General features: G+C 42.9%; 1 protein-coding gene across 6 annotated transcripts in view; it reads left to right on the top strand.

The window, feature by feature from the left end:
* Window positions 1-25093, top strand: part of lhfpl4a (LHFPL tetraspan subfamily member 4a) — a 329956-nt gene that overhangs the window by 192309 nt on the left and 112554 nt on the right. For all 6 annotated transcript variants that reach the window (XM_073072852.1, XM_073072854.1, XM_073072853.1 and 3 more), the window contains exon 2: window positions 22926-23162. In XM_073072852.1, coding sequence (XP_072928953.1) covers window positions 22926-23162 — 237 coding nt within the window. The remainder of the gene's footprint in view (window positions 1-22925; window positions 23163-25093) is intronic.

The raw sequence follows: 25093 nt of genomic DNA, 5'->3' as shown, positions 1-25093 counted from the left end.
CCACTGCCTTCTGGAGCAGAGCATTCCACATATCCACCACTCTCTGGGTGAAAAAGTGTTTCTGCATCTCTGTTCTAAATGGCCTACCCCTTATTCTTAAACTGTGGCCTCTAGTTCTGGACTCACCCATCAGCGGGAACATGTTTCCTGCCTCTAGCATGTCCAATCCCTTAATAATCTTATATGTTTCAATCAGATCCCCTCTCAACCTTCTAAATTCCAGTGTATACAAGCCCAGTCACTCCAATCTTTCAACATATGACAGGCCGCCATTCCGGGAATTAACCTTGTGAACCTACACTACATTCTGTCAATAGCAAGAATGTCCTTCCTCAAATTTGGAGACCAAAACTGTACACAATACTCCAGGTGGGGTCTCACCAGGGCCCTGTACAGCTGCAGAAGGACCTCTTTACTCCTATACTCAATTTCTCTTGTTATAAAGGCCAGCATGCCATTAGCTTTCTTCACTGCCTGCTGTACCTGCATGCTTGCTTTCATTGACTGATGTACAGGAACACCTAGATCTCGTTGTACTTACCCCTCTCCTAACTGGACTCCATTTAGATAGTAATCTGCCTTCCTGTTCTTGCCACTAAAGTGGATAACCTCACATTTATCCACATTAAACTGCATCTGCCATACATTTGCCCACTCACCTAGCCTGTCCAAGTCACCCTGCATTCTCATAACATCCTCCTGACATTTCACACTGCCACCCAGCTTTGTGTCATCGGCAAATTTGCTAATGTTACTTTTAATCCCTTCATCTAAATCATTAATGTATATTGTAAACAGCTGTGGCGGTGCCCCACTGGTCACAGCCTGCCATTCTGAAAGGGACCCGTTAATTGCTACTCTTTGTTTCCTGTCAGCCAGCCAATTTTCAATCCATGTCAGTACTCTGCTCCCAATACAATGTGCCATAATTTTGCTCACTAATCTCCTATGTGGGACTTAATCAAAAGCTTTCTGGAAGCCCAGATACACTACATCCACTGGCTCTCCCTTGTCCATTTTCATAGTTACATCCTCAAAAAACTCCAGAAGATTAGTCAAGCATGATTTTCCCTTCATAAATCCATGCTGACTCGGACTGATCCTTCTACTGCTATCCAAATGTGTTGTAATTTCCTCTTTTATAATTGACTCCAGCATCTTTCCCACTACTGACGTCAGGCTAACTGGTCTATAATTCCCTGTTTTCTCTCTCCCTCCTTTCTTGAAAAGGAGGCCACACCAGAACCTCCAGATACAGTAGATGACCTCAACACACTGAGAGGAGAAGGGTCACCTCACCAGGAAGGGCTATTTTGGGCCCTGAATGAGAGAGGAGGTGTAGGGGCAGATGTGGCATTTATTCCACTTGCAAGGATAAGTACCAGAAGGGAGATCAGTGGGGAGGGACAAATTCGCAAGGGAGATGAGTAGGGAGCAGTCCCTGCGGAAAGTGGAATGTGGAGGGCAGGAAAAGATGTGCTTGGTTGTGGGATCCTATTGGAGATGACAGAAGTTACAGAGAATTCAGAGAACTATGTGCTGGATGCAGAGGCGAGAGGGGTGGTAGGTGAGGACAAGAGGAGCCCTATCCCCGGTGTGGTGGTGTGAAGATAGGGTGAGGACAGATGTGCATGGAATGGAAGAGATCAGGGTGATAGTGGAGGAAGGGAAGCTCCTTCCTTTGAAGAAAGAGGACATCTTAGTAGTTCTGGAATTTTTAAAAATCATCTTGAGAGCAAATGCAATGGAGGTGGAGGAACTGAGAGAAGAGGATGGCAGTTTTTACAATTAACAGGTTTGGAAGAGGATAATCCAGGTAGTGTGCTGTTTGTCCATCCTGCTTGGGGTGGTCTTGCATTGAATTTATTGTGTTTCTATTATTTACTCTGAATGCCCAATAGCATTACACTAACACTAACGCAAATGTTTTCACAGGGGTTGCCTGGCCTGAAGAATGTTTTTAGTATTTGCTGCTTTTACCCCAAATCCAAAGATTCACTTAGATAGCAATAAAGTATTGATCTCATTCTGAATTTATGTAATGATAACAATTCAGAAGCATTTTCTGAGGTTTAATGCAGCATTATACGCTCAGTTACCACTTTATTAGGCACCTTCTGTAGCTAATGAAGTGGCCTCTGAGTATATGTTCATGGTCTACTGCTGTAGCCTATCCACTTCAAGGATCAACATGGTTTGCATTCAGGGAAACTCTTCTGCACACCACTGTTGTAATGTGTGGTTATTTGAGTTCCTTTTGCCTTTCTGACAGCTTGAACTAGTCTGGCCATTCTCCTCTAACTTCTCTCATTAACAAGGATGTTTTACCCACAGAACTGCTGCTTTCTAGATGATTTTTGATTTTGCACCATTCTTTATAAACTCTAGAGCCTGTTGTCTGTGAAAATCCCAGGAGATCAGCAGCTTCCGAGATACTCAAACCACCCTGTATGGCATGAACAATCATTCCATGGCCAAAGTTACTTAGATCATACAGTATTTCTTCTGCATTCTGAACAACAACTGAACCTCTTGGTCATGTCTGCATGCTTTTATGCATTGACTTGCTGTCTAGTGATTAGTTGATTTGACATTAGTAATAACGAGCATGTCAACAAGTGTATCTAATAAAGTACCACTAAGTTCAAAAGAAGCTTAAATGAATGCAGCACTTTCCTGCTTAAAGCAGAATAATACAAGGGGTGATTGATAAGTTTGTGGCCTAAAGTAGAAGGAGTCAATTTTAGAAAACCTAGCACATTTTTTTTTCAACATAGTCCCCTCCTACATTTACACACTTAGTCCAGCAGTCGTGGAGCATATGGATCCCTTCTTTGTAGAAGTCGGCGTCTTGGACCTCCAGCAGCGGTCTACAGCAGGGGTGATTGATAAGTTCGTGGCCTGAGGTGGAAGGAGATGAGTTATTAACTTCAAACTTTCTGCATTTTCACTCAAAGAGTTGCACTGCACATGCACGTAACAAGAGCTGTATAATTCATTTCCTTCCATGATGCTGGACTAAGTGTGTAAATGTAGAAGGGACTATGTTGAAAAATAAATGTGCTAGGTTTTCTAAAATAGACTCGTTCTACCTTAGGCCACAAACTTATCAATCACCCCTCGTAAATTGGTTAGTGGGTCAAATTCCATTTGAGTGGATACACAAAAGTTCAGGAGTGTGATTCTTGCTTAGGGTTAGAGTTGAGGTCCTATCATCCTCCAGGACCATGGCCAATGATCTTGCACACTGGAGGTCCTGACCATACTCATAGAGTCACTGAGTGATAGATTTCTGTAGCTCAGGAACTGGCCCTTCAGCCTATCTTGTCCTTGCTGACCAGATCCCTATCTAGGATAATACCATTTGCTTGCATTTGGCTCTCATCCCTCTGAATTCTGCTCCATATACAGTGGATTCCGGTTAATGAAAATAGTTAAAAATGTATAAAAAAACAAACTACCATTTAACTGAGTAGCAAATTCTGTATTTAAATAAAATACAAGTTAAAACACTATCAATACTACAGCAGGGCTATAAAACTGTGTGTTAGTTCCTGATCATTATTGATGGAGGAATTCATCCAGTGTATGCTGCCATATTCTTTTGATTAGCCGTAGATAAACAAAAACAGCAGAGACACCTGGTGCAAATAATGGACTGCCTTCATATAATGCTTTTTATCTTCGCATCCTCCAAATCTTTATTTTCATTGTAACATTCAAGATGATTGTTGATACCTCAAATTCTCTGCAGTTTCTAACTTGTTGAAATAGTGTAATCGATTCATTTTCACTTTTGGCTTTTTCTGACACGTGCAAGCCTGAATGCTTGAAACGCCAGTGAGCAAAACAGTTCTAAGCAGTGTTACTGCTTATTTCTGGGCAATTATCAATCACAAAAATCATTGATTTTTGAACACAAGTGCACACAACTAATGCTATTTAAAAACTATTCACTCTAAGCATGGTGTAGTGTCTAACAGCCACACAAGCGCATATTACTGAATGCTATTTAGAAACTGTTTGGCAACAATCTCCTGCCCCAATTAAGTAGCACAGTGTCCCAAACAAACAAAGGGAATCCTGGCTATTTTTTCCTTTAATTTTTGTTCTTTATAAGTTGTTCTTTATAAGTTTTTTGACTTTTTTTGGATGCTGTTATTGTTTCTGCCTCAACCATTTCCTCTGGAGGCTCATTCTATAAACATATTACCCTCTGTACGAGTCCTGATGAAGGGTTTTGGCCCAAAACATCAATTATTTATTCCTCTCCATAGATGCTGCCTACCCTGCGATGTTCCTCCAGCATCTTGTGTGTATTACTCTGTATGAAACGTTGCCATTAAGTCTTTTCCCTCTTACCTTAAACCTATGCCCTCTAGTTCTGTATGCATTCTCCCAAACTCATGTTCTTAACTCTCATTTACCTACACCCTAAGGAATAAAATCCCAGCCTGCCCAACCTCCTCCAAGTGTGTTATGAACAACCAGAAAATGCGTGCAGCAAAACAGCATCGGGCTCATTTCTGCAAGCAATGGATTGCAAACAAGCTCCTTGCTTTCCTGTTTCTGCCTTTACCTGTTACCAAGCTCCTTGCTTTCCTGTTTCTGCCTTTACCTGTTACCAAGCTCCTTGCTTTCCTGTTTCTGCCTTTACCTGTTACCATGATCTCAGCTTTCCTGTTTCTGCCTTTACCTGTTACCATGATCTCAGCCTTCCTGTTTCTGCCTTTACCTGTTACCATGATCTCAGCCTTCCTGTTTCTGCCTTTACCTGTTACCAAGCTCCTTGCTTTCCTGTTTCTGCCTTTACCTGTTACCATGATCTCAGCCTTCCTGTTTCTGCCTTTACCTGTTACCAAGCTCCTTGCTTTCCTGTTTCTGCCTTTACCTGTTACCATGATCTCAGCCTTCCATCTTGCTCGCATTTCCTTCCAGGCTTTATTTCTATCACTGTTACACACATCTATGAAGCTCATACGTAAGGGAGTTGTGTGATCTGTAGTTAATATCTGTTGCTTACCTGATCACTTTCATTACTTTTCAAAGAAAGGCACTGTATGAGAAGCACTTTGGAATATCTCTGAGACTGCTAAAAGGTCAATAGTTGAATACTTTGTCAGAGGGTGGTGTGTGCCAGGACTCGTTGTAGAGACAGAATCATTAGGGGAATTTAAGAATGTCTTAGATAGGCACATGGATGTAGAAAAAATGGATGGTCATGTGGGAGGGAAAGGTTAAATTGATCTTAGAGTAGGTTAAAATGGCAGCACAACATTAAGGGCTGAAGATCTCGTACTGTGTTGAAATGTTCTGTGTTCTATATTTATTCTCTGGTTGAAGTACACAGAATTCTTTGGAGATTAATCAATTAATCATTTATAATATGCTTCAATAACCTTACTTTTCCCAAGTTTCAATTTGTATGAAACCATGATACCTTTAAAGAAAACTAAGATTTCAGGATAGGTAGAGGGGAGATAGGAGTGTCAGTGTTGTCCTGATCTGTTTACAAAAACAGTATAAAAGCATTAAAAATAATAATGTTTGCTCTATTGCTGCCTACTAGAACAAGGGCAATCCTTCGCTGGTGGAATTGTTGGTGTGGTATCAGTTGGAAACATTTAAATAAGGTGTACGGTCCATTGCACATTCTATTTGCTATATTCCAGTTCAAGTGAAGTGAATGTGATCATAGAAAACTCATGTCTATCACAGGACTACTCATGTGAAGACCAAAATTTAATTAGCAGCCTTTAACTTACAGTTTTTTTTTATAAACCGGGTTATTTCTGTTCTGTCTTCAGCAAGCTTCATCCTGTATCTATAAAACCAGAGGCTGTCAAGTCAGTCAAAACACGCTGAAGGCCAATCTGTTCTGCCAGCTCTTTAAATCTGTGATGGATGTTTGTAATCTGCTGGAATGTGCTTTACAGATGAGGTCTGGCAGGTGTCTCTGCTCACTGTTCAACAGACCCATATGTTTATGTTTGTTAGTATTCTGCTGTGTAATTTAGGGCTACCATTTTAGCTGGTGAGCCATGTAGTCAAACAGCATGTGAATGTCAAAGATCGGCAATTTGCCGTTCCTGGTCACACCTAAAAAGAAGCCAGCGTGACAAATTGTTAATCTGAAGATCAAGAGGAACAAGCTCATTATTGTAATCATTGAATCACAGTCACTGCAAGGTAAACAAGGGCAGCCTGCTGAGCCTTGGATTAATGACAAACTCCAAGTCAAATGCTTGCGGGATCAGTCTCAGTCACGTAATCTAGCCTGACATTTGTGCAATAATGAGAGTTAGTGTATTGTAGTGAGAGGGAGTTGCATTGTAGTGAGAGAGAGCTGCATTGTTGTGATTTTTATTCATATTTTATTTATTTAGGGATACAGTATGGAATAGGCCCTTCCAGCCCTTCGAGCTACACTGCCCAGCAAACCCCCAACAACCCCCAATTTAACCCTAACTTAATTTCAGAGGAATTTATAGTGACCGATTAACTGACTAACTGGTACATCTTTGGTCTGTTGGAGGAAACTGGAGCACCCGGTGAGAACTCACACATTCCACAGGGAGGTTGTACAGAGAACACTCAAACTGAACTCCGAGCTCTGACATCCAGAGCTGTAAACATCTGAGCTAATTGCTGCGCCACTGTGCCAGTTCAGGTACTGCTGCGACCATGAAAACCTTCCTCGCTCTCCACTACCCCCCCCCCCCCCCCCACAAGCTCAGTGTCATCTGCCAATTTACTGATCTAGTTTGCCACATGATCATCCAGATCATTGATGTACAACAGATGACACACAACAATGGGCCCACGCGCAAACAAATCATGCAAACGGCAACAGAAAATAATGATAAATAATAACAAAAAAGGAGCCCCCAGAACTAGAACGACCTGAGTCGGAGCCCAAATCTATAATCCATGCTGATTCAACCTTGCGCCGGCACAAGCTCCAGCACCATCTGCTGACGGCATCGAGGGAGAAGGAGGTTGCTCAACCTCCCCTCGGGAACAGAGAGCAAGACACTGACTGGCACACACAGACACCTTCTCAGCAGCAGCAAGCAAGAAGGTAGCACAACGCTAAACACTCACTCGCCCTCTGCTCCCACCTTGATCACTCCAATCTTCCTCGGCGCTTTCATCGGTGAGAAACGGAGTCAATCATGGGCTTCCTGGCCTCCTTACCACACACTTTGGTTGCAGCCTTGTGGAGAGAATTGAATTGAACTGACTTTATTTCTTACGTCCTTCACATAAATGAGCAGTAAAAATCTTTGCGTTACGTCTCCGTCCAAACGTGCAATCATGGTAATTTACAATAAATAGAACAATCAATGTAACATACAAATATACTCAAATCAGGGTGAGTTAATCAGTCTGATAGCCTGGTGGAAGAGGCTGTCCCTGAGCCTGTTGGTCCTGGCTTTTATGCTGCGGTACTGTTTCCCGGATAGTAGTAGCTGGAATAGATTGTGCTTGGGGTGACTCGGGTCTCCAATGATCCCTCAGGCCCTTTTTACACACCTGTCTTTGTAAACGTCCTGAATAGTGGGAACTTCACATCTACAGATGTGCTGGGCTGTCCGCACCACTCTCTGCAGAGTCCTGCGATTGAGGGAAGTGCAGCTCCCATTCCAGGCAGTGATACAGCCAGTCAGGATGCTCTCAATTGTGTCCCTGTAGCTAATTCTTAGGATTTGGGGGCCCATACCAAACTTCCTCAACCGCCTGAGGTGAAAGAGGTGCTGTTGTACCTTTTCACCACACAGCTGGTGTGTACAGACCACATGAGATCCTTGGCAATGTGGATGCCAGGGAACTTAAAGCTATTTACCCTCTCAACCCCAGATCCATCGCTATCAATAGGGATGATCCTGTCTCCATTCCTCCTGTAGTCCACACCCAGCTCCTTTGTTTATGCGACATTGAGAGAGAGGTTGTTTTCTTGACACCACTGTGTCAGAGAGATGACTTCTTCCCTGTAGGTCACCTCCTTATTGTTTGAGATAAGGCCAATCAAAGTGCTGTTGTCTGCAAGTTTAATTAGCAGATTGGAGCTGTGGGTAGTGACACAGTCATGGGTATACAGGGAGTAAAGGAGGGGACTTAGTACACAGCCCTGTGGCTCAGAGTCTGAGGGGCAGAGGAGAGGGAGCCCACACTTACCACCTGCTGGCAATCTGACAGGAAGTCCAGGATCCAACTACACAAGGCAGGGTGAAGGCCGAGGTCTCTGAGCTTCCTGACATGCCTGGGTGGAATTATAGTGTTGAATGCTGAACTGTAGTCCAAGAACTGCATTCTCACATAAGCATCCTTCTTCTCCAGATGTGTAAAGATGGTGTGTAGAGCTGTGTAGTCTGCCGATCGGTTGTGTCGGTAGGTGAATTGTAGGGGGTCCAGTGTGGGTGGTAGCAGCTGCAGATGTAGTCCCTGACCATCCTCTCAAAGTATTTGTTTATTATTGATAAACTAGGAAAAGATGTTCCAAAGAGCGAAAAGTGACACAATGCTACAACTGTCGTCCCACATCTCTAGAGATCTGAGCTCAATATCAAAGTCAGAATCAGGTTTAATATCACTGACATATGTCAGGAAGTGTGTTGTTTGCTGGCTGCAGTCCAGTGCAATGCATAAAAACAAACTATAACGCATCATAAGAAATATATATTAAAAATTAAATTAAATAAGAAGTGCAAGTAGAGAGCAAAAATAGTGAGGTAGAGTTAATAGATTCAGAAACCTTATGGCAGAGGGAAAGAAGCTCTTCCCGAAATACAGTATTGAGTCTTGCAGTCTGGGAGTCTGAGAGCTTGCATAGATTTGATGGGGTGAATGGGTTCTTCCTATATGGTAGGAGAATATGAAGTAAGAGTGGAAATTCACTGCAAGGTCCACAGCTTTTCAACCGTTCACACCATCTTTTCCGACCATTTAGGTATCCCTGAGCTTGATCTGTCCACCACTGGTGTGGTCCCTTCGGCTGCCTGTATACTCTGCAAACCCCTACCGAAATCTCTCCACCTCTCAGTCTTCCCTCAAGACACTCCCTAACACCCATATCGACTTTATTGCTCAGACCAGGCATCAGAATCGGAAGAAATGTGGTCTAAGTGATTTTGATCATAGAGTGATTGTTGGTGTCAAATGAGTAGTTTGAGTATCTCAGAAACTGCTGATCTCCTGGGATTTTCACAAACAACAGTCTCAAGTGTTAACAGAGAACGGTGCAAAAACAAAAGCAAACATCCAGTGAGTGGCAGTTCTGGGGGTGAGAAAGCCTTGTTAAAAAGAAAGGTCAGAGGGGAATGGCCAGACAGGTTCAAGCTGACAGGAAGGTGACAGTAACTCAAATAGCCAAGCATTGTCACAGGAATGTGCAGAAGAGCATCTCTAATCACACAATATGTTGAACCTTGAAGTGGATGGACTACAGCAACAGAAGTTCGTGAACATACACTCAGTGGCCACTTTATTAGGTACGGAGGGTCCCTCATAAAGTGGCCACTGCATGCATAGCTTCCAAATGAGCAGACTATGCATCCATTACGGAGGAACTGCCCTTCCTTGTCCTGTTTCATTCTATTTCTTTCCTTTAATAAGAGAAGACAGAAAAGCTATAATGTTCGAGTCAACTAAATACATAATGTGTTCTCATGTGTATGATGCCTCTCAGGATGACCCTAAGTATTTTATAGCCAATGAGATAGCTAGAAAAAGGTGTTATTAACATATATAAATGCAGCAGCCAATTCCTGCATAATAAAGTCCCACAAACAGATAACCAATTTTAATTAAAATAAGAGAGGAGTAATTATTGACTGATACATCAGGAATAATTATCCTACTCTTTAGAATAATACCTGTTATTCTTTCTACATCCATTTGAGAGATGCCTTCCCTGAAGTCTCATCCCAAATGACTGTGTAGCTTTAATACCGCACTTTTGTCTCTGAGGTGGGATTTGAACCCTCAACTTTATGACTCAGGAACAGGAGTGCTTCCAGCCAAGGGAAGGATTTTTTTGGATGGAATGGGAAGCTGGGACACAGCAGGGAGTAAACAGGACTAAAACTGACTTTTTTTTTGCATATCCAGATTGTGCCAAAGAAAGTTGTGACAGACAGCATGCATCTTAGAGAATGTGTGAATCAACACATGAGAAAATGAGAAGTTCAGAGGATTTCCATGCTTTAGTAAGAACAGATTGGAGCTGGTAGGAGTTTCCCCAACATAATCTGTGCTGCCTGCTGGCTGTTCCTGCAGAGTGTTGCTTGCCTGTGTCACTTCTGTTGCCTGGGAACTGGCAGCTAAAGTAGGCACACTAGGTGAAGATTGTATTGTTGAACCCTGGCACTGAAATGTCTTGATAAGCCTGTCATTGCCATCCCAGCCTGAAAGGTATTTATATTCCGCACACGGTCTTAATAGATTTGTTGCATCAGTGGAATTCAGCATGCCCTGATTCCTGCTGAAGTCAAAATGTCCTTTGTGATTCATAGGAATTGTCATCAATTGCACAAGGATGGCTGATGTCAGATCCCGATCTTCCTGAAGGAAATGATTAAGAGAGTGTGTGTGTGTGTGTGTGTGTGTGTGTGTGTGTGTGTGTGTGTGTGTGTGTGTGTGTGTGTGTGTGTGTGTGTGTGTGTGTGTGTGTGTGTGTGTGTGTGTGTGATTAACACAGTGCTGCTTTTGTTTACCTCTACGTGTTCCATGGATTACTCAGACAGGTGACAACTCCAGTCCCATGCCCAGTATCGCCAGCAGCCAATTCCACGAGATGCAATTAACATTCTGCAATCATTCCAGTCATGTTTCTTGCCTTCCTGTGATGAAAGACACTGGGGGTGGCGTATCTTCCCTTTTTTATCCAAAGTCTGAGCTGAGATTGTATTTCACACCATGTAAATACATATAGTTAGGGTGCCTAAGACTTTGGCACAATACCATAGTTATTTTATGTATTGTACTGTACTGCTGCCACAAAATAAAAACAAATTTCATGACATATGTGAGTGATGATAAGCCTGATTCTGATATGGGTCTCTATTGTGGACTGAGAGAGGGAAGGAGGCAGGGAGAGAGGAATCATGATTGGGGAAAAAGGGAAGGGAGAGGGGAGGGAGTGGGAAGCACCAGAGATGCATTTTGTAATGATCAATAAACCCATCCCTCGGAATCGAATGACCTTGCCTGGTGTTTCAGGGATAGGTATGTCTGAACCCACATCACCCCCACTCCTGGCACTCCTTCTCTGCCACCTGTCTCCACCCTTATCATTCCCACATTCTTTGCTCCTTCCAGCTTTACAAACTCGCTGTACACTACACGTTGACGATACAGTACAAAAGTCTTTGGCACGTATATAAAGCTAGGGTGCTGTATATGGCTTAGCATGGCCTGTGATGGTCCATATCAGAATCCCGTTTATCATCACTCACATACATCATGAAAATTGTTTTTTTCTGCAGCAGCAGTATTGTGCAATACATAAAATTACCCTTTCTTAATTGTCCGTAGGTTGTGGCAACCACTGACAAGGCAATAATTTAATGCCCATCTGTTGTGCCTTTAGAGAAAATAGGAATAAGCAAAGATCTCTAATGAATTCTTTGTGTGCAGCTCTGAAGGAAATCATCAAATATTCCCAACTAGGATTACTACAACTGAAATCCACCGTCACAGTCATAGGTACCTCAGTAAGTGACATTGTTTCAAAACATTTTAAAAAGTCTATCAATCTTTAAAATTGACAGACTCTGGTCTGCAGACCACCCTGGTAGCAAGTGCTGTTTACCTTTAAGAAAAAGAGAGTGTCAGGGTGAGCTGCAGGTAAAACTGAAAATCAGGGCCCTGAGGCACCCAGTTCCTACCATACTCCTGACTAATGCTCAGTCTCTGGAAATTAAAATTGAGCATTTCAGAACAGGATTGCTGAACCAAAGGGACATCAAGAACCGCTTTGTACTTTGCTTCACAGAGACATGACTCACCTCCAGTATTCCAACATAGTGCTTCAGCTTGAGGACTTCACTTTCACTGCATGGACTGAACAACAGTGCCAGGTAAAGTCAGAGGTGGCGGTGTCTGATCTTTGATTAAGCCATCATAGTGGTTCTGCCTCAGTCCTGCTCCCCCGGATCTGGAAATTCTTACCGTCAAGTCCATTCGAACTGCAGAGGGAGCTTTCCACCATCATCTTGGTTGCAGAATACCTTCCACCTATGGCCAAGGTCAGGATGACACTGGAGGAACTGATCAATAGTCATGAGACAGTGAACTTCCTGATGCCTTCCTAATCATTGCAGGGGACTTCAACCGGGCCAGCCTGAAGAAGTTTCTACCAACTACCACCAAAATGTCACCTGTGGGACCAGCAGAGCCAATACACTTGACACTATTACACCACCATCAAGAAGACTTTCCATGCCACCTTACAGCCACACTTTGAGAAACCCAATTCCCTGCCTGCATTTCTACTCCTGGCGTACAAGAGGAGACTAAGGATTGCAGCAGCAGCAAAGGTACGGTCAAAGGAGGAGGAGGAGGACTGCTTTGAATCTTTGAGCTGGGCATATCGAGGGATTCATCTTCTGATCTGAATGAATTCACCACGGTTTTCTCTGACCTCATCAAGACTGTGTGGATGAATGTGTGTTTTCAAGAACATACCTGATATACCCTAACCAGAAGCCATGGATGAACCAGGAGATTTGCAGCCTGCTGAGGGCTAGATCTGTAACGTTTAAGATCAAAGCTTTACAAAAAGTCAAGTTAAGATCTAAGTAAAGCTATCCAAAGAGTGAAAAAGCAACTCAGAGTGAAGTTAGAGATGAAATCAGATGTATGTTGGCTATGGTAGGGTTTATAAGCCATTACTTCCTACAAAGTGAAACCTAACATCATGAATGGCTATGGTGCTTCACTCCCAGATGAGCTCAACACCATTCATGCTCATTTTAAAAGAATAAAATTACACCTGCATGAATCCCCGCAGCATCTGGCAACCCTGTGGTATCTGTTTCAGTGGCCAACATCAGATTATCTTTCAAGAGGGTGAACCCTTGCAAAACATCAGCTACGCCAGCAGTTATACTTCATTAGACGTTTGAGAAAATTTGGTATGTCACCAAAGACTAGCAGATTTCTACAGATGTATGGTGGAGAACGTTCTGATTGGTTCCATCACCATCTGGTACTGAGGGGCCACTGCACAGGATCTGAAAAAGCTGCAAAAGGTTCTAAACTCAGCCATCTCCAACATGGGCACTAGATTTCACACCATCGAGGACATCTTCAAAAGGTGATGCCTCAAGAAGGTATCATTAAGGACCCTCACTATTCAGGACATGCCCTCTGCTTATTACTACCATGAATGAGGAGGTACAGGAGTCTGAAGATCCACACTCAATATTATAAGAGCAGCTTCTTCCCCTCTGCCTTCAGATTTATGAATGTCCCATGAACCCATGAACGTTACCTCATTATTTTGCTCTCTTTTTCACAATTTTTGTAGATATATTCTTATTGTAATTTAGAGTAATGTTTATGTATTGCCCTGTCCTGCTGCCACAAAACAAATTTCATAACATATGTCAATGATAATAGACCTGATTCTGATTCTGATACTAAAAATATGACTGAAGCAATGTCGAGCAAGGAATTCCAGGATTTGGATCCAGAGTCACCTTTCATTCCTGACCCAAGGCCCCTAGTTCTACTCTCACCCAACCTCTTGTATTTACCCTATCTATACCCCTCATAATTTTGTATACCTCTATCAAATCTCCTCTCATTCTCCTCTGCTCCAAGGAATAAAGTGCTAACCTATTTCCCTGTAACTCAGCTCCTTAAGTCCTGGCAACATCCCTGTAAATTTTCTCTGCACTCTTTCAATCACATTTCCTATAGGTAGGTGAACAAAGCTGTACACAATAGTCCACATTTGGCCTTAGCTGTGCCTTGTAGACTTCCAACACAACACCACAACCCCTGTACTCAATACTCATATTTAAAAAGCTGCCATAATATGGACCAAAAAGAAAACAAATTACCAGGGGAAGTAAGCAGGTGAAGCAACATCTGTGGAGGCAAAGGGATGGTCAAGACCCTGCATGAGTTGTCAAGGGGAGATAACTGGTTGAAAGAGGTGAGCAGGAGGGCTGAGGCAGGGGCTGGCAGGTGATAGGTGGAACCAGGTGAGGAGGGAGATGATGGGTGCTTGGAGTTGGGTTTGGGAGGGGATGTGGATTTGAGAGACAGAGGCTGGTGGGTGGTAGAGACAGATAAATGGCAAGCAGGAAAGGGGCAGATGTTGCCAGGTCGGGAGAGGCTTGAATGTGATAAGTGCAGACCCAAGAAGATGCAGAAGCTGGGTCAATGAGGAAGGGATAGGAGACACACAGAAACTGCTGGAGGAACTCAGCAAGTCAAGCAGCATCTATGGATGGGAATAAACAGTTGATGTTTCAGGCTGAGACCCTTCATCAGGACTGGGAAGGCTGGAAAGAGAGGAGGCAGATGCAAGAATAAGAATTGAAGGGTGTGAGGATGGAGTAAACAGCAGCTGATAGATGAAGCTAGGTGAGGGGAGGGGGGAAGATGCAAGAAGCTAGGAGGTGATGGGTGGGTGGGCTGAAGAAGAAGGAATCTGATAGAAGAGGGCATGGAAGGAATGAGATGGGAAGCCGAATGGGAAATTGAAAAAAGAGAAGGGGGGAGAGGGGAGAAATTAAGAGTCTGGAGGTAATGGAAACAGGTGGGGGAGGTGATAAAGCTGGGGCAATGTGGTCTGTACCACTAGGCTGTAGATCGTGTAGGCAGGGTATGAGATGTGGTTCTAGTTTATGTTGGCCTCACTTTGTGCTGGAGAAAGTCGAGAATAGATAGATCAGTGTGGGAATGGGAAGGGGATTTTAAATGGTACACATCTAGGAGTTCAAGATGGCCGTCGCAGACAGACCATGGGTGATCTGTAAAATAGTTGCATAGCCTATGCTTGGCTTCACTAAAATAGGGAGAACACAACTGGAACATCAAATCTAGGAGACAAAGTCGGAGGATGTGTATGTGAATCTTTGTACTAGTGTTGGTATTGGTTTATCATTGACACGTGTATCAAAATACAGTCAAAAGCTTGTCTTGCCTAGTATTTATACAGATCAAACCATTACACAGTGCAGTCAGCTCGAATAAAGTAGAACCATAATAACGCAGAATAATGTGTAAAAGTTACCGAAAAAGTGCAGAGCAGATAAATGATAAAGTGCAAGATCTTAATGAGATAGATAGTGAGGTCAACAGTCCATCTTATTGTACGAGAGCTCTGTTCTAGAATCCGATAACAGTGAGATAGAAGCTGTCCTTGAGTGTGGTGGTATGGATTTATATATTCTGCATGTTAGGCAGGGAAAACAAGAAAATGTCTGGGCTGGGTGGGGTGTTTGATTATGCTGACTGCTATACTGAGGCAGCGAGGAGTACAGATAGAGTCCATGGAGGCGAAGCAAGCAGCAGAGCGGTGTCCACAACTCACTGCAGTCACGTACAGAGCAGTAGCCATCACAGCCCACTATGCATCCAGACGATATGCATGCTTTCTATGATAAACTTATAAAGATCGGTTAGAGTTTCTTTAACCTCCTGAGAAGTGGTTAGTGGCCTTTATCAGCTGGGACTGGAAATGAATTTGATACCAGCTGTCAAACAGAAATCTGTAAAATACTTCGGACTCTGTAGCTCAAAGTAGGTTTATTATCAAAGTATGAATAACTCTGAGATTCACCCTCCTGCAGGCAGCCGCCAAACAAAGGAACACCACGAGTCCATTAAAGAAAACATCGAATACCCAAAACACGATACAAAAGAACAAATTGAGCAAATGGCAAAAAGGAGCGAACGACACATAGAATATCAAACGTCAGACCCGGATCCAGGAGTGTTCAGTGCCACGGCACAAAGCACCCCGGTTCACACTGATCACTCCAATCAAACCATTCAAAAGCAGCAATGTATAGAGAAACCAGGATCCAGGAGTGTTCAGTGCCATGGCACTAGCCAATACAGGATGCCAAAGCACCCCGGTTCACACTGATCACTCCAATCAAACCACTCAAAAGCAGCAACGTATAGAGAAACCAGAATCCAGGAAAACATGCAACATAAACCTCAAAGTCCCCCAAAACGAGTCCACAGCCTCGCTGACCAATCCTGCCAACGTAGGTCCCAAGACTCCTGTACTTTCCTCCGACAGCAAGCAGTGAGTGAGACTCCGCTCTCGGCCAATCAGAGAGGAGCAACGGAGTCGTCGTAAGCTCACGCCTTGATGCATCAATGGAATTGATCATGGGCTTGTGCCCCATCTCCAGGCTTCCAAACCTCTAGGCCATACACTCTGCACCAAACCTTACTGAGGTCCGTCAAAGACAGCAAAGTGCCAGATCGCTCAATCAGACCCAGAACACACCATCAAAATGTAAACCACAGCTTCAAATCAAAGGTCAAATTTCAAAGAAAATTTATTTTCTAAGTACATCACCAGATACAAATCTGAGATTCATTTTCTTGTGAACATACTTAATTAATCTATAGAATAATAACCATAACAGAATAAATGAAAGACTGCCCAACTTGGCTGTGCAGAAAACACAGCAATGTGCAGAAAACAGCAAACTGTGCAAATAGAAAAAAGAAAGAAACAATAATAAATAAATCAGTGGTAAATATTGAGAACATGAGATGAAGGGTCCTTGTAAGTGAGTCCATAGGTTGTGGGAACATTTCATTGAAGGGACAAGTGAAGTTGAGTGAAGTTATTCCCTCTGGTTCAAGAGCCTGATGGTTGAGGGGTAGTAACTGTTCCTGAACCTGGTGGTGTGAGTTCTGAGGCTCCTGTACCTTCTTCCTGGCAGCAGTGAGAAGAAAGCATGGCCTCGGTGGTGGGCGTCTTGATGATGGGTGCTCCTCTTCTGTGACAATGCACCATGTAGTTATGCTCAATGGTGGGGAGGGCTTTACCCATGATGAACTGGGGCACTTCCACTACTTTTTGAGGATTTTCTGTTCAAGGGCATTAGTGTTTCCATATCAGGCTGTGATGCAACCAACCAATGTGCTGTCCACTATACATCTATAGAAGTTTGTCTGTGTTTTAGATGTTACTCTGAATCTCTGTAAACTCCTAAGGAAGTAGAGACACTACCGTGCTTTCTTAATAGTTGCACTCACATGCTGGATCCAGGAGAGGTCCTCCGAAATGATAACACATGGGAATTTAAAGTTGCTGACCTTCTCCACTTCTGATGAGAATTGGCTCATAGACTTCTGATTTCCTTCGCTGGAAGTTAATAATCAGCACCCTGGTCCTGCTGATACTGAGTGCGAGGTTGTTGTTATGGCACCACTCAGCCAGATTTTCAATCTCCCTCCTATAAACTGATTCATCACCACTTTTGATGTGGCCTACGACAGTGGTGTCAATCTCGTGCAGCTTAGTAGTAGAATCATATTTGAAAGAAGATTAAGTAAAAGAAGTAAGAGAAGTAATTTCATGAACTGTCAACGAGATATCACCATTTGTCGCATTGTTTGCTGCACCATCTTAATACTTAAAGGTAAGAAATTTGCATGGAGGTGAAAAAAGACCTGAGGAACAGCACTGACTAGAGTGCACTTAACAACTTAATTGGTCAAATGAATTCATTCTGTTCCCTAGAGATTTATGACTCTGTGACTCCTACTTTTTACATTTAAGCAATCACTTGCTATGGGTGGGAGGACTTTTAAAAGACTTGCCTGAAGATTGATTCGAGGAGAATAATGGGCCACCCAGGATCCCACCAAAATGTATTTTATCAGTACATAGCCAGGATAGACAAAGGTGAGTCAGTGGTTGTTGTTTACTTGGATTTTCAGAAGGTCTTTGACAAGGTGCTGCACATGAGGCTGCTAAAGAAGATAAGAACCCATGGTATAATAGAAAAGATACTAGCATGTCAGAACAAACACGAGGAAATCTGCAGATGCTGGAAATTCAAACAACACACACAAAATGCTGGTGGAACACAGCAGGCCAGGCAGCATCTATAAGGAGAAGCACTGTCGACGTTTCGGGCCGAGATCTTTCGTCCTGATAATAGATGCTGCCAGCATTTTGTGTGTGTAGCATGTCAGAAGATTTTCTGTCTGGCAGGAGGTAAAGTGTGGGAATAAAAGGGGCCTTTTCTGGTTGTCTGAAGGTGACTATGTGGGGTACGGCAAGGATCAGTGTTGGGAATACTTCTTTTCACATTAAAAAGTATGTGAGTGCTCTGGATAAAGGAATTGATGGCTTTGTGGCCAAGTTTGCAGATGATACAAAGATTGGAGGAGGGAGAGGCAATGTTGAGGAAGCAGAAAGTCTGCAGAAGGACTTGGACTGATTTGGAGAATGAACAAAGAAATGGCAGATGGAATGCAGCATAGGGAAGTGTATGGTCATGCAATTTGCTAAAGGGAATAAAGGTATATACTATTTTCTAAATGGGCAGTGTATTCAGAACTCAGTGGTGCAAAAGAACTTTGGACTCCTCCTCATCCCTAAAGGTTAATTTCAAAGTTCAAACTAAATTTATTATCAAAGTGCATATATGTCATCATATACAACCCTGAGATTTGTTTTTTTGCAAGCATACTCAGTAAATCCAAGAACCATAATAGAATCAATGAAAGACTGCACCCAATAGTACAACCAAGCACTGTGCAAAACACAACAACTATGCAAAAACAAAAGAAAAAGAAATCACAATAATAAATAAGTAAGCAATAAATATCAAGATGAAGAGTCCTTGAAAGTGAGTCCATAGGTTGTGGGAACGTTTCAATGAAGGGGTAAGTGCAGTTGAGTCATTATCCCCTCCAAGGATATAGCCTCAAGATTCGAGGGAGAAGATTTAGGATGGAGATGAGGACAAACTACTTTTCCCAGAGAGTGATGAACCTGTGGAATTCTCTGCCCAATGAAACAGTGGAGGCTACTTCAGTAAATATATTTAAGATGAAGTTGGATAGGTTTTTGCATAGCAGGGTAATTAAATGTTATGGGGGAAAGGCAGGTAAGTGGAGATGAGCCCATGGTCAGATCAGCCATGATCTTATTGAACAGCGGAGCAGGCGCGACAGGCCAGATGTCCTACTCCTGCTCCTATTTCTTATGTTGTTATTGTTCAAGAGCCTGATGTTTGAGGGGTAAGAATTGTTCCTGACACTAGTGGTGTCAGTCCTAATGCTCCTGTACTTTCTTCCTGATGGCAGCAGTGAGAAAAGAGCATGGGCTAGATGGTGGGGGCCTTTATAACGCATGCTGCTTTCCAGCAAAAACACTCCATGTAGATGTGCTCACTGGTTGGGAGGGCTTTATCCAAGATGGACTGGGGCGTAACCATTACTGTTTGTAGGAATTTCCATTCAAGGGCATTGATGTTTCCATACCAGGCTGCAATGCAAGCAGCCAATGTACTCTGCACCACACATCTATGTTAAAGCTTTAGGTGGCATGCTGAATCTTCGCAATCATCTTAGGAAGCAGAGCTGCTGCCATGCTTTCTTCATTATGGCACTTACCTGCTGGACCCAAGGCAGATCCTCTACAATGATAACACCAAAGAATTTAAAGTTGTTGACCCTCTCCACCCCTGATCTCTCAATGAAGGCTGGCTCATGGACCAATGGTTTCATCCTGTTGAAGTCAATAATTAGCTCCAATAATTACTTGACACTGAATGAGAGGTTGTTATTGTGGCACTTCTCACACAGATTTTCAATCCCCCTCCTATACACTAATTCATCGCTACCTTTGATTTGGCAAATGACCATGGGATCATCAGCAAGCTTAAATATGGCATTAAAGCTGTGCTTATCCTCACACTAATAGGTATAAACCAAATAGAGCAGGGGTCTGTGCACACGACCTTGCGGTACAACTGTGTTAATGGTGATTGTAGAGGAGATGTTGTTGCAAATCTAATCTGATTGCAGTTTGCAAGTGAGGAAATCAAGGATCCAATTGCACAGGGGGATTTTGAGGCCAAGGTCTTAAAGCTTATTGATTCATTTTGAAGGAATGACAGAGAACAAGGAGGTCACCCTTAAAACAGATCTCCCACCTGGTAAACTGCCTCTCTCACTTTCCACCTAACAGGTCAACAGAGGATGCCATCTCCATGGCACTTCACTCTGCCCTGACCCACCTGGACAGCCCCAACTCTTACGTCAGAATGCTGTTCATTGACTTTAGTTCGGCGTTCAATACTGTGACCCCTCCAAGCTGACTGGCAAACTTCACCAGCTTGGTATCAGCTCATCCCTCTGCAATTGGACCTTGGACTTTCTGACTAACAGATCCCAGTCTATTAAGTTAGACAACCTCTCCTCCTTCACTCTCACCCTGAACACTGACGTACCTCAAGGCTGTGTGCTGAGCCCTCTTCTGTACTCCCTTTTCACCTATGACTGCATTCCTGTACATGGTTCTAACTCCATAATCAAGTTCGCAGATGACACCATGGTGGTTGGCCTGATCAGAGGGGATGATGAGACGGCCTACAGGGTCGAGGTCCAGCACCTGGCCATGTGGTGTGCCAACAACAACCTGGCTCTTAACACCCAGAAGACCAAGGAGATCATTGTGGACTTCAGGCATGCTAGGAGCCACACTCACGTCCCCATCTACATCAATGGAGCTGTAGTGGAGCATGTATCAAGCTTCAAATTCCTTGGTGTCCACATTTCCGAGGAGCTCACCTGGTCCCTGAACTCCTCCATCCTGATTGAAAAGGTGCAATAGCGCCTTTATTTCCTGCAGAGCATCAGGAAAGCTCACCTCTGTCCTAGGATACTGATGGACTTTTACTGTTGTACCATTGAGAGCATACTCACCCACTGCATCTCAGTGTGGTATGGCAATTGCCCTGTATCAGACCACTAAGCACTCCAGTGTGTGGTGAAAACTGCCCAGCAGATTATCGGCACCCAATTGCCCACCATTGAGAACATCTACCATAAACGCTGCCTGGGCAGGGCGAAAAGCATTATCAAGGATGCATCTCACCCTAACCATGGACTTTTTACTCTCCTCCCATCCGGTAGGCACTACAGGAGCCTCTGCTCCCGCCCCAGCAGGCACAGGAAGAGCTTCTTCCTTGAGGCTGTGACCCTGCAGAACCTCACATCACAGCGCTAAGCAGTATTGCACCCATATTGTACTGTCTCAGTACTTTTATATTTGTGTGCTGTAGCACTTACTTTTGATTCGCAGTTATTTTGTAAATAACACTATTCTTTGCATTTCTGGTTAGATGCTAACTGCATTATTTGGCTTTGTATCTGTACTTGGCACAATGACAATAAAGTTGAATCTAGTCTAATCTAATCTAATTAAATGCGGAGTTGTAATCAATAAAGAGTATCCTGATGCCTGGATCTTTGATGTCCAGATACTTCAGGGCAGAGGGAAGAGCCAATAAAATGGCATCTGCTATGTATCTGTTATGTCAATAGGCAAATTGGAATGGGTCCAAGTCTCTTCTCAGGCAGGAGTTGATATGTTTCATCACCAGCTTCTCAAAGCACTTCATCACAGTGGATGAAAGTGCTACTGGATGATAGTCATTGAGGCAGGTTACCACGCTCTTCTTAGGCACCAGTATAACTGAAGCCTGCTTGAAGCAGTTGGGTACCTCAGACTGCTGAAGCGAGAGGTTGAAGATATTGGTGAACACTCCAGACGGATGATCAGCACAGATTGTTTGTACTTGGCCTGGTACCCCGCCTGGGCCGGTTGCATTCCATGGGGTTCACCTCCCAAAGCATGCTCTCACACACTGAGGTTATCAGGGATTGTGGGAGTTCACGAAGATGCGTCCATGTTTTGATGGTCAAAGTGAGCATTAAAGGCATAGAGCTCATCTGGAAGTGAAGCCCTGTTGTCACCTATGATGTTTGGTTTCACCTTGTAAGAGGTGATAGCATTCAAGCCCTGCCACAGTTGTCAAGCATTCTTCAGTGATTCAAGTTTAGTCCACTTCGCCCATTGTCACAGATAGCTGTGGAGGCCAAGTCGCTGGGTATATTTAAAGCGGAGTTTGTAGGTTCTTGGTGTGTCAAAGATTACAGAAAATGGGGTTGAGCGGGAAAATAAATTAGCCATGATTGAAAGGTGGAGCAGAGAAGATGGACTGAATAGGCTAATTCTACCCCTATGTCTTATGGGGGAGGGTGTGTGTGTGTGTGGTAAGGGGGAGAGGGGTGCTATGAGGAAAGCTGAAACCAGGCAGATCGCATTTCCAGTCGAGGTAATGTGCAAAAGAAATTCATTACTAAACAGCCCAATAGAGAACAAAAGGTCTGTTCAAAGCAAACACATGAGCTTTTACCTGGCAGATGATAAGGTTTAACCACTACCCATTGTTAGCATTCCCCACACTAGGGGAAATTGCTGCCTGCTGAAATATCTGAAAAATATAATAGAATCTCTGCATCTTTACCAGTAAATAATCATTTGAAGAGACCCATTGGGATTCACATACAGTGAATAAAATTCCCAGTATCTTCTTGGATGGAGATATTCAAAATATTGATCAGTGTAAATGGATATTGATAGGTATTTTCAAATAGTAGATTCCCACTAGCTTATGCTAGTAATTTCCTCTATCATCTAAACATTACTGATCCACCCAATTTCAAAAGTTTATCAGGAAATACTTTACCTGTTCAAATACCAGCAATCCTACCATAAAATTGCTTTTACTAATAATTGACAAAATGTCTTTGTACAAGAATCTCCTTTGTTATAGAAGCATACATGCTTAGCAGCTCCAATATCTTTTCCTGATTTTTCAATTCTTTATTTCCCTCTCCTTATGTCCTTTCCTCAGCTGTTTGTCTTATCTTGGGATGTATGATATTCCCCGATGGCTGGGACTCGGAGGCTGTGAGACGCATGTGTGGAAACAAAACAGGGAAATACACGCTGGGGAACTGTTCCGTGCGCTGGGCCTACATCCTGGCCATTATTGGAATCTTGGACGCACTAATCCTCTCCTTCCTGGCCTTCGTACTTGGGAACCGGCAGAATGAACTCCTTCAGGACGATCTCAAGGTCGAGAACAAAGGTGGGTCAAAATTTCTACATTCAAATCTAGAATTGGTGTTTTATATATCCAAAACTGACAGGCATTGCACCAGAGTTCAGAGTCCAGGACGTGCAAATCAAGCCCAAAACAAGTGGCACCCGCAAATTCAGATCATGGATTGATACTATAGATTTATATGGCACTTAGCACTGAGTTCTCCTGCTAAACTTGCATTAACAGCAACACAGTTGTTCATTATCTAGTGTGAATGTCATCGTGTGTCACAAATATCAACAGCAGCAGACCTGCCAACCCCAGAAATGCGTCAAAAGGGTGGAAGCTTGCTGAAAGTGCAAAGTGTTGCCAAACTCGCTGCCTTGTCACAGACCCCTCTATTTATACAGTCTGATGTCACTGATCAAAGCAGTGTATGATTTATTCTTAAAATCAAATTGCAATTATTTATACAAGAGCGAGAATGTTATCTTTGTAGTGATATTGGAGTGGGTGATTTGCTATATCAACCATTTGCACTGCGGTCCCAGAAACAAAACATTCTTTCCTCCCAATATTGAAAGGGCAACAGTACAAACTATACAATTAAACATGTCAGGGAATAATTTCCAGGATGCTCTCTCATCTCAACTCTAGCAATGATTTAAACAGTTCAGGATGCTCCTGTGATCTGTGAGACAATCTGATGCCATGAATTAATGGCCCAATAGATACTCACACCATGTAATGTCCAACAAATATGCAAGATTCTAAAACCATCCATTTGATTACAGCCTGTGATTAATTATTTGAACTTCCTAAGTGAACTGCAGCCACAACTATCTCCAGATATCCATTAGTCTTCAATATAAATCATTGAAATTCCGTGCTTTAGATCACAAATATGTATTTTACTTCCAGATATCTATTACTCTTTTATAGAAATCATCACAATTCCATACTTGAGATAACAAACAAGAACTTTACTCCCAGGTATCCATTATTCCTTTATATAAACCACCCAAATCCAAGGTGAAGAGATACAGACTTGGCATTTATTGGGTGTTTTATATGTGAAAAAAAAGAGTCCACAAATTGTAGTTGACTTCATTATCCATTATTTCTTCGATTGTTTTCCCTGGCACTGGTTATTGCTCTGCTGGAGAGTGAAGCCAATCTTCACTCCCACAGAATAAATTGCTTTGAGATCTACTGAATGTAGGTGTAGACCATAATAATGAGCTGGGGACATGATGAGCAACCGATGATGCTTGTAACTACAACTGATGAATAACGATTACTGTGTGTCTAAAGTCCACTGGCCATGATAACACAATGAATTTGAATGTCTGACATTCACCTGAGAATCTTCCTTCTACTATTTTAGTGAGAATTGGCCTCTTTTAAATGATTAGATTAATGCCTGCGCTGAAATAATGGAGAGAGGAGTTTCAAAGGAATGAGGCACTCTCTTCCTGCGTTCAAATGCTGTAATATCAAGGCCATTCAAAGTTCAATGTTCAAAGTAAATTTGTTAACAAACTTCGTTTATGTTACCATATACTATCCTGAGATTCATTTTCTTGTGGGAATTCAGAGTAGGGCAAAGAAGTACAATAGAATCAAAGGAAAACTCACACAAAGAATGACAAACAACCAAGTGCAAAAAACAACACACAATGCAAATAAAAAAGTAAAAGTAAATAAATAATATTGAGAACAAGAGTTGCAGAGTCCTTGAAAGTGAGTCCATAGGTTGTGGAATCAGTTCAGTGTTCAGGTGAGTGAAGATATCCACACTGGTTCAGGATTCTAATGGTTGAAGGATTCTAACTGTTCCTGATCCCCCTTGTGTGGGACCTAAGGCTTTTGTACCTCCTTCCTGATGGCAGCAGCAAAAAGGAAAGAGAATCTGTTTGAAGGTAGAGCAGACTCCAAAATGCCCTCTAAAGGGATTTTTGCCATGGAATTTTAGC

The sequence above is a fragment of the Hemitrygon akajei genome, chromosome 19, assembly GCF_048418815.1.
Source record: "Hemitrygon akajei chromosome 19, sHemAka1.3, whole genome shotgun sequence".
Classification (NCBI taxonomy): Eukaryota; Metazoa; Chordata; class Chondrichthyes; order Myliobatiformes; family Dasyatidae; genus Hemitrygon; species Hemitrygon akajei.
Note: the sequence above shows the minus strand (reverse complement) of the source record. Positions and strands in the feature narration are given on the sequence as shown.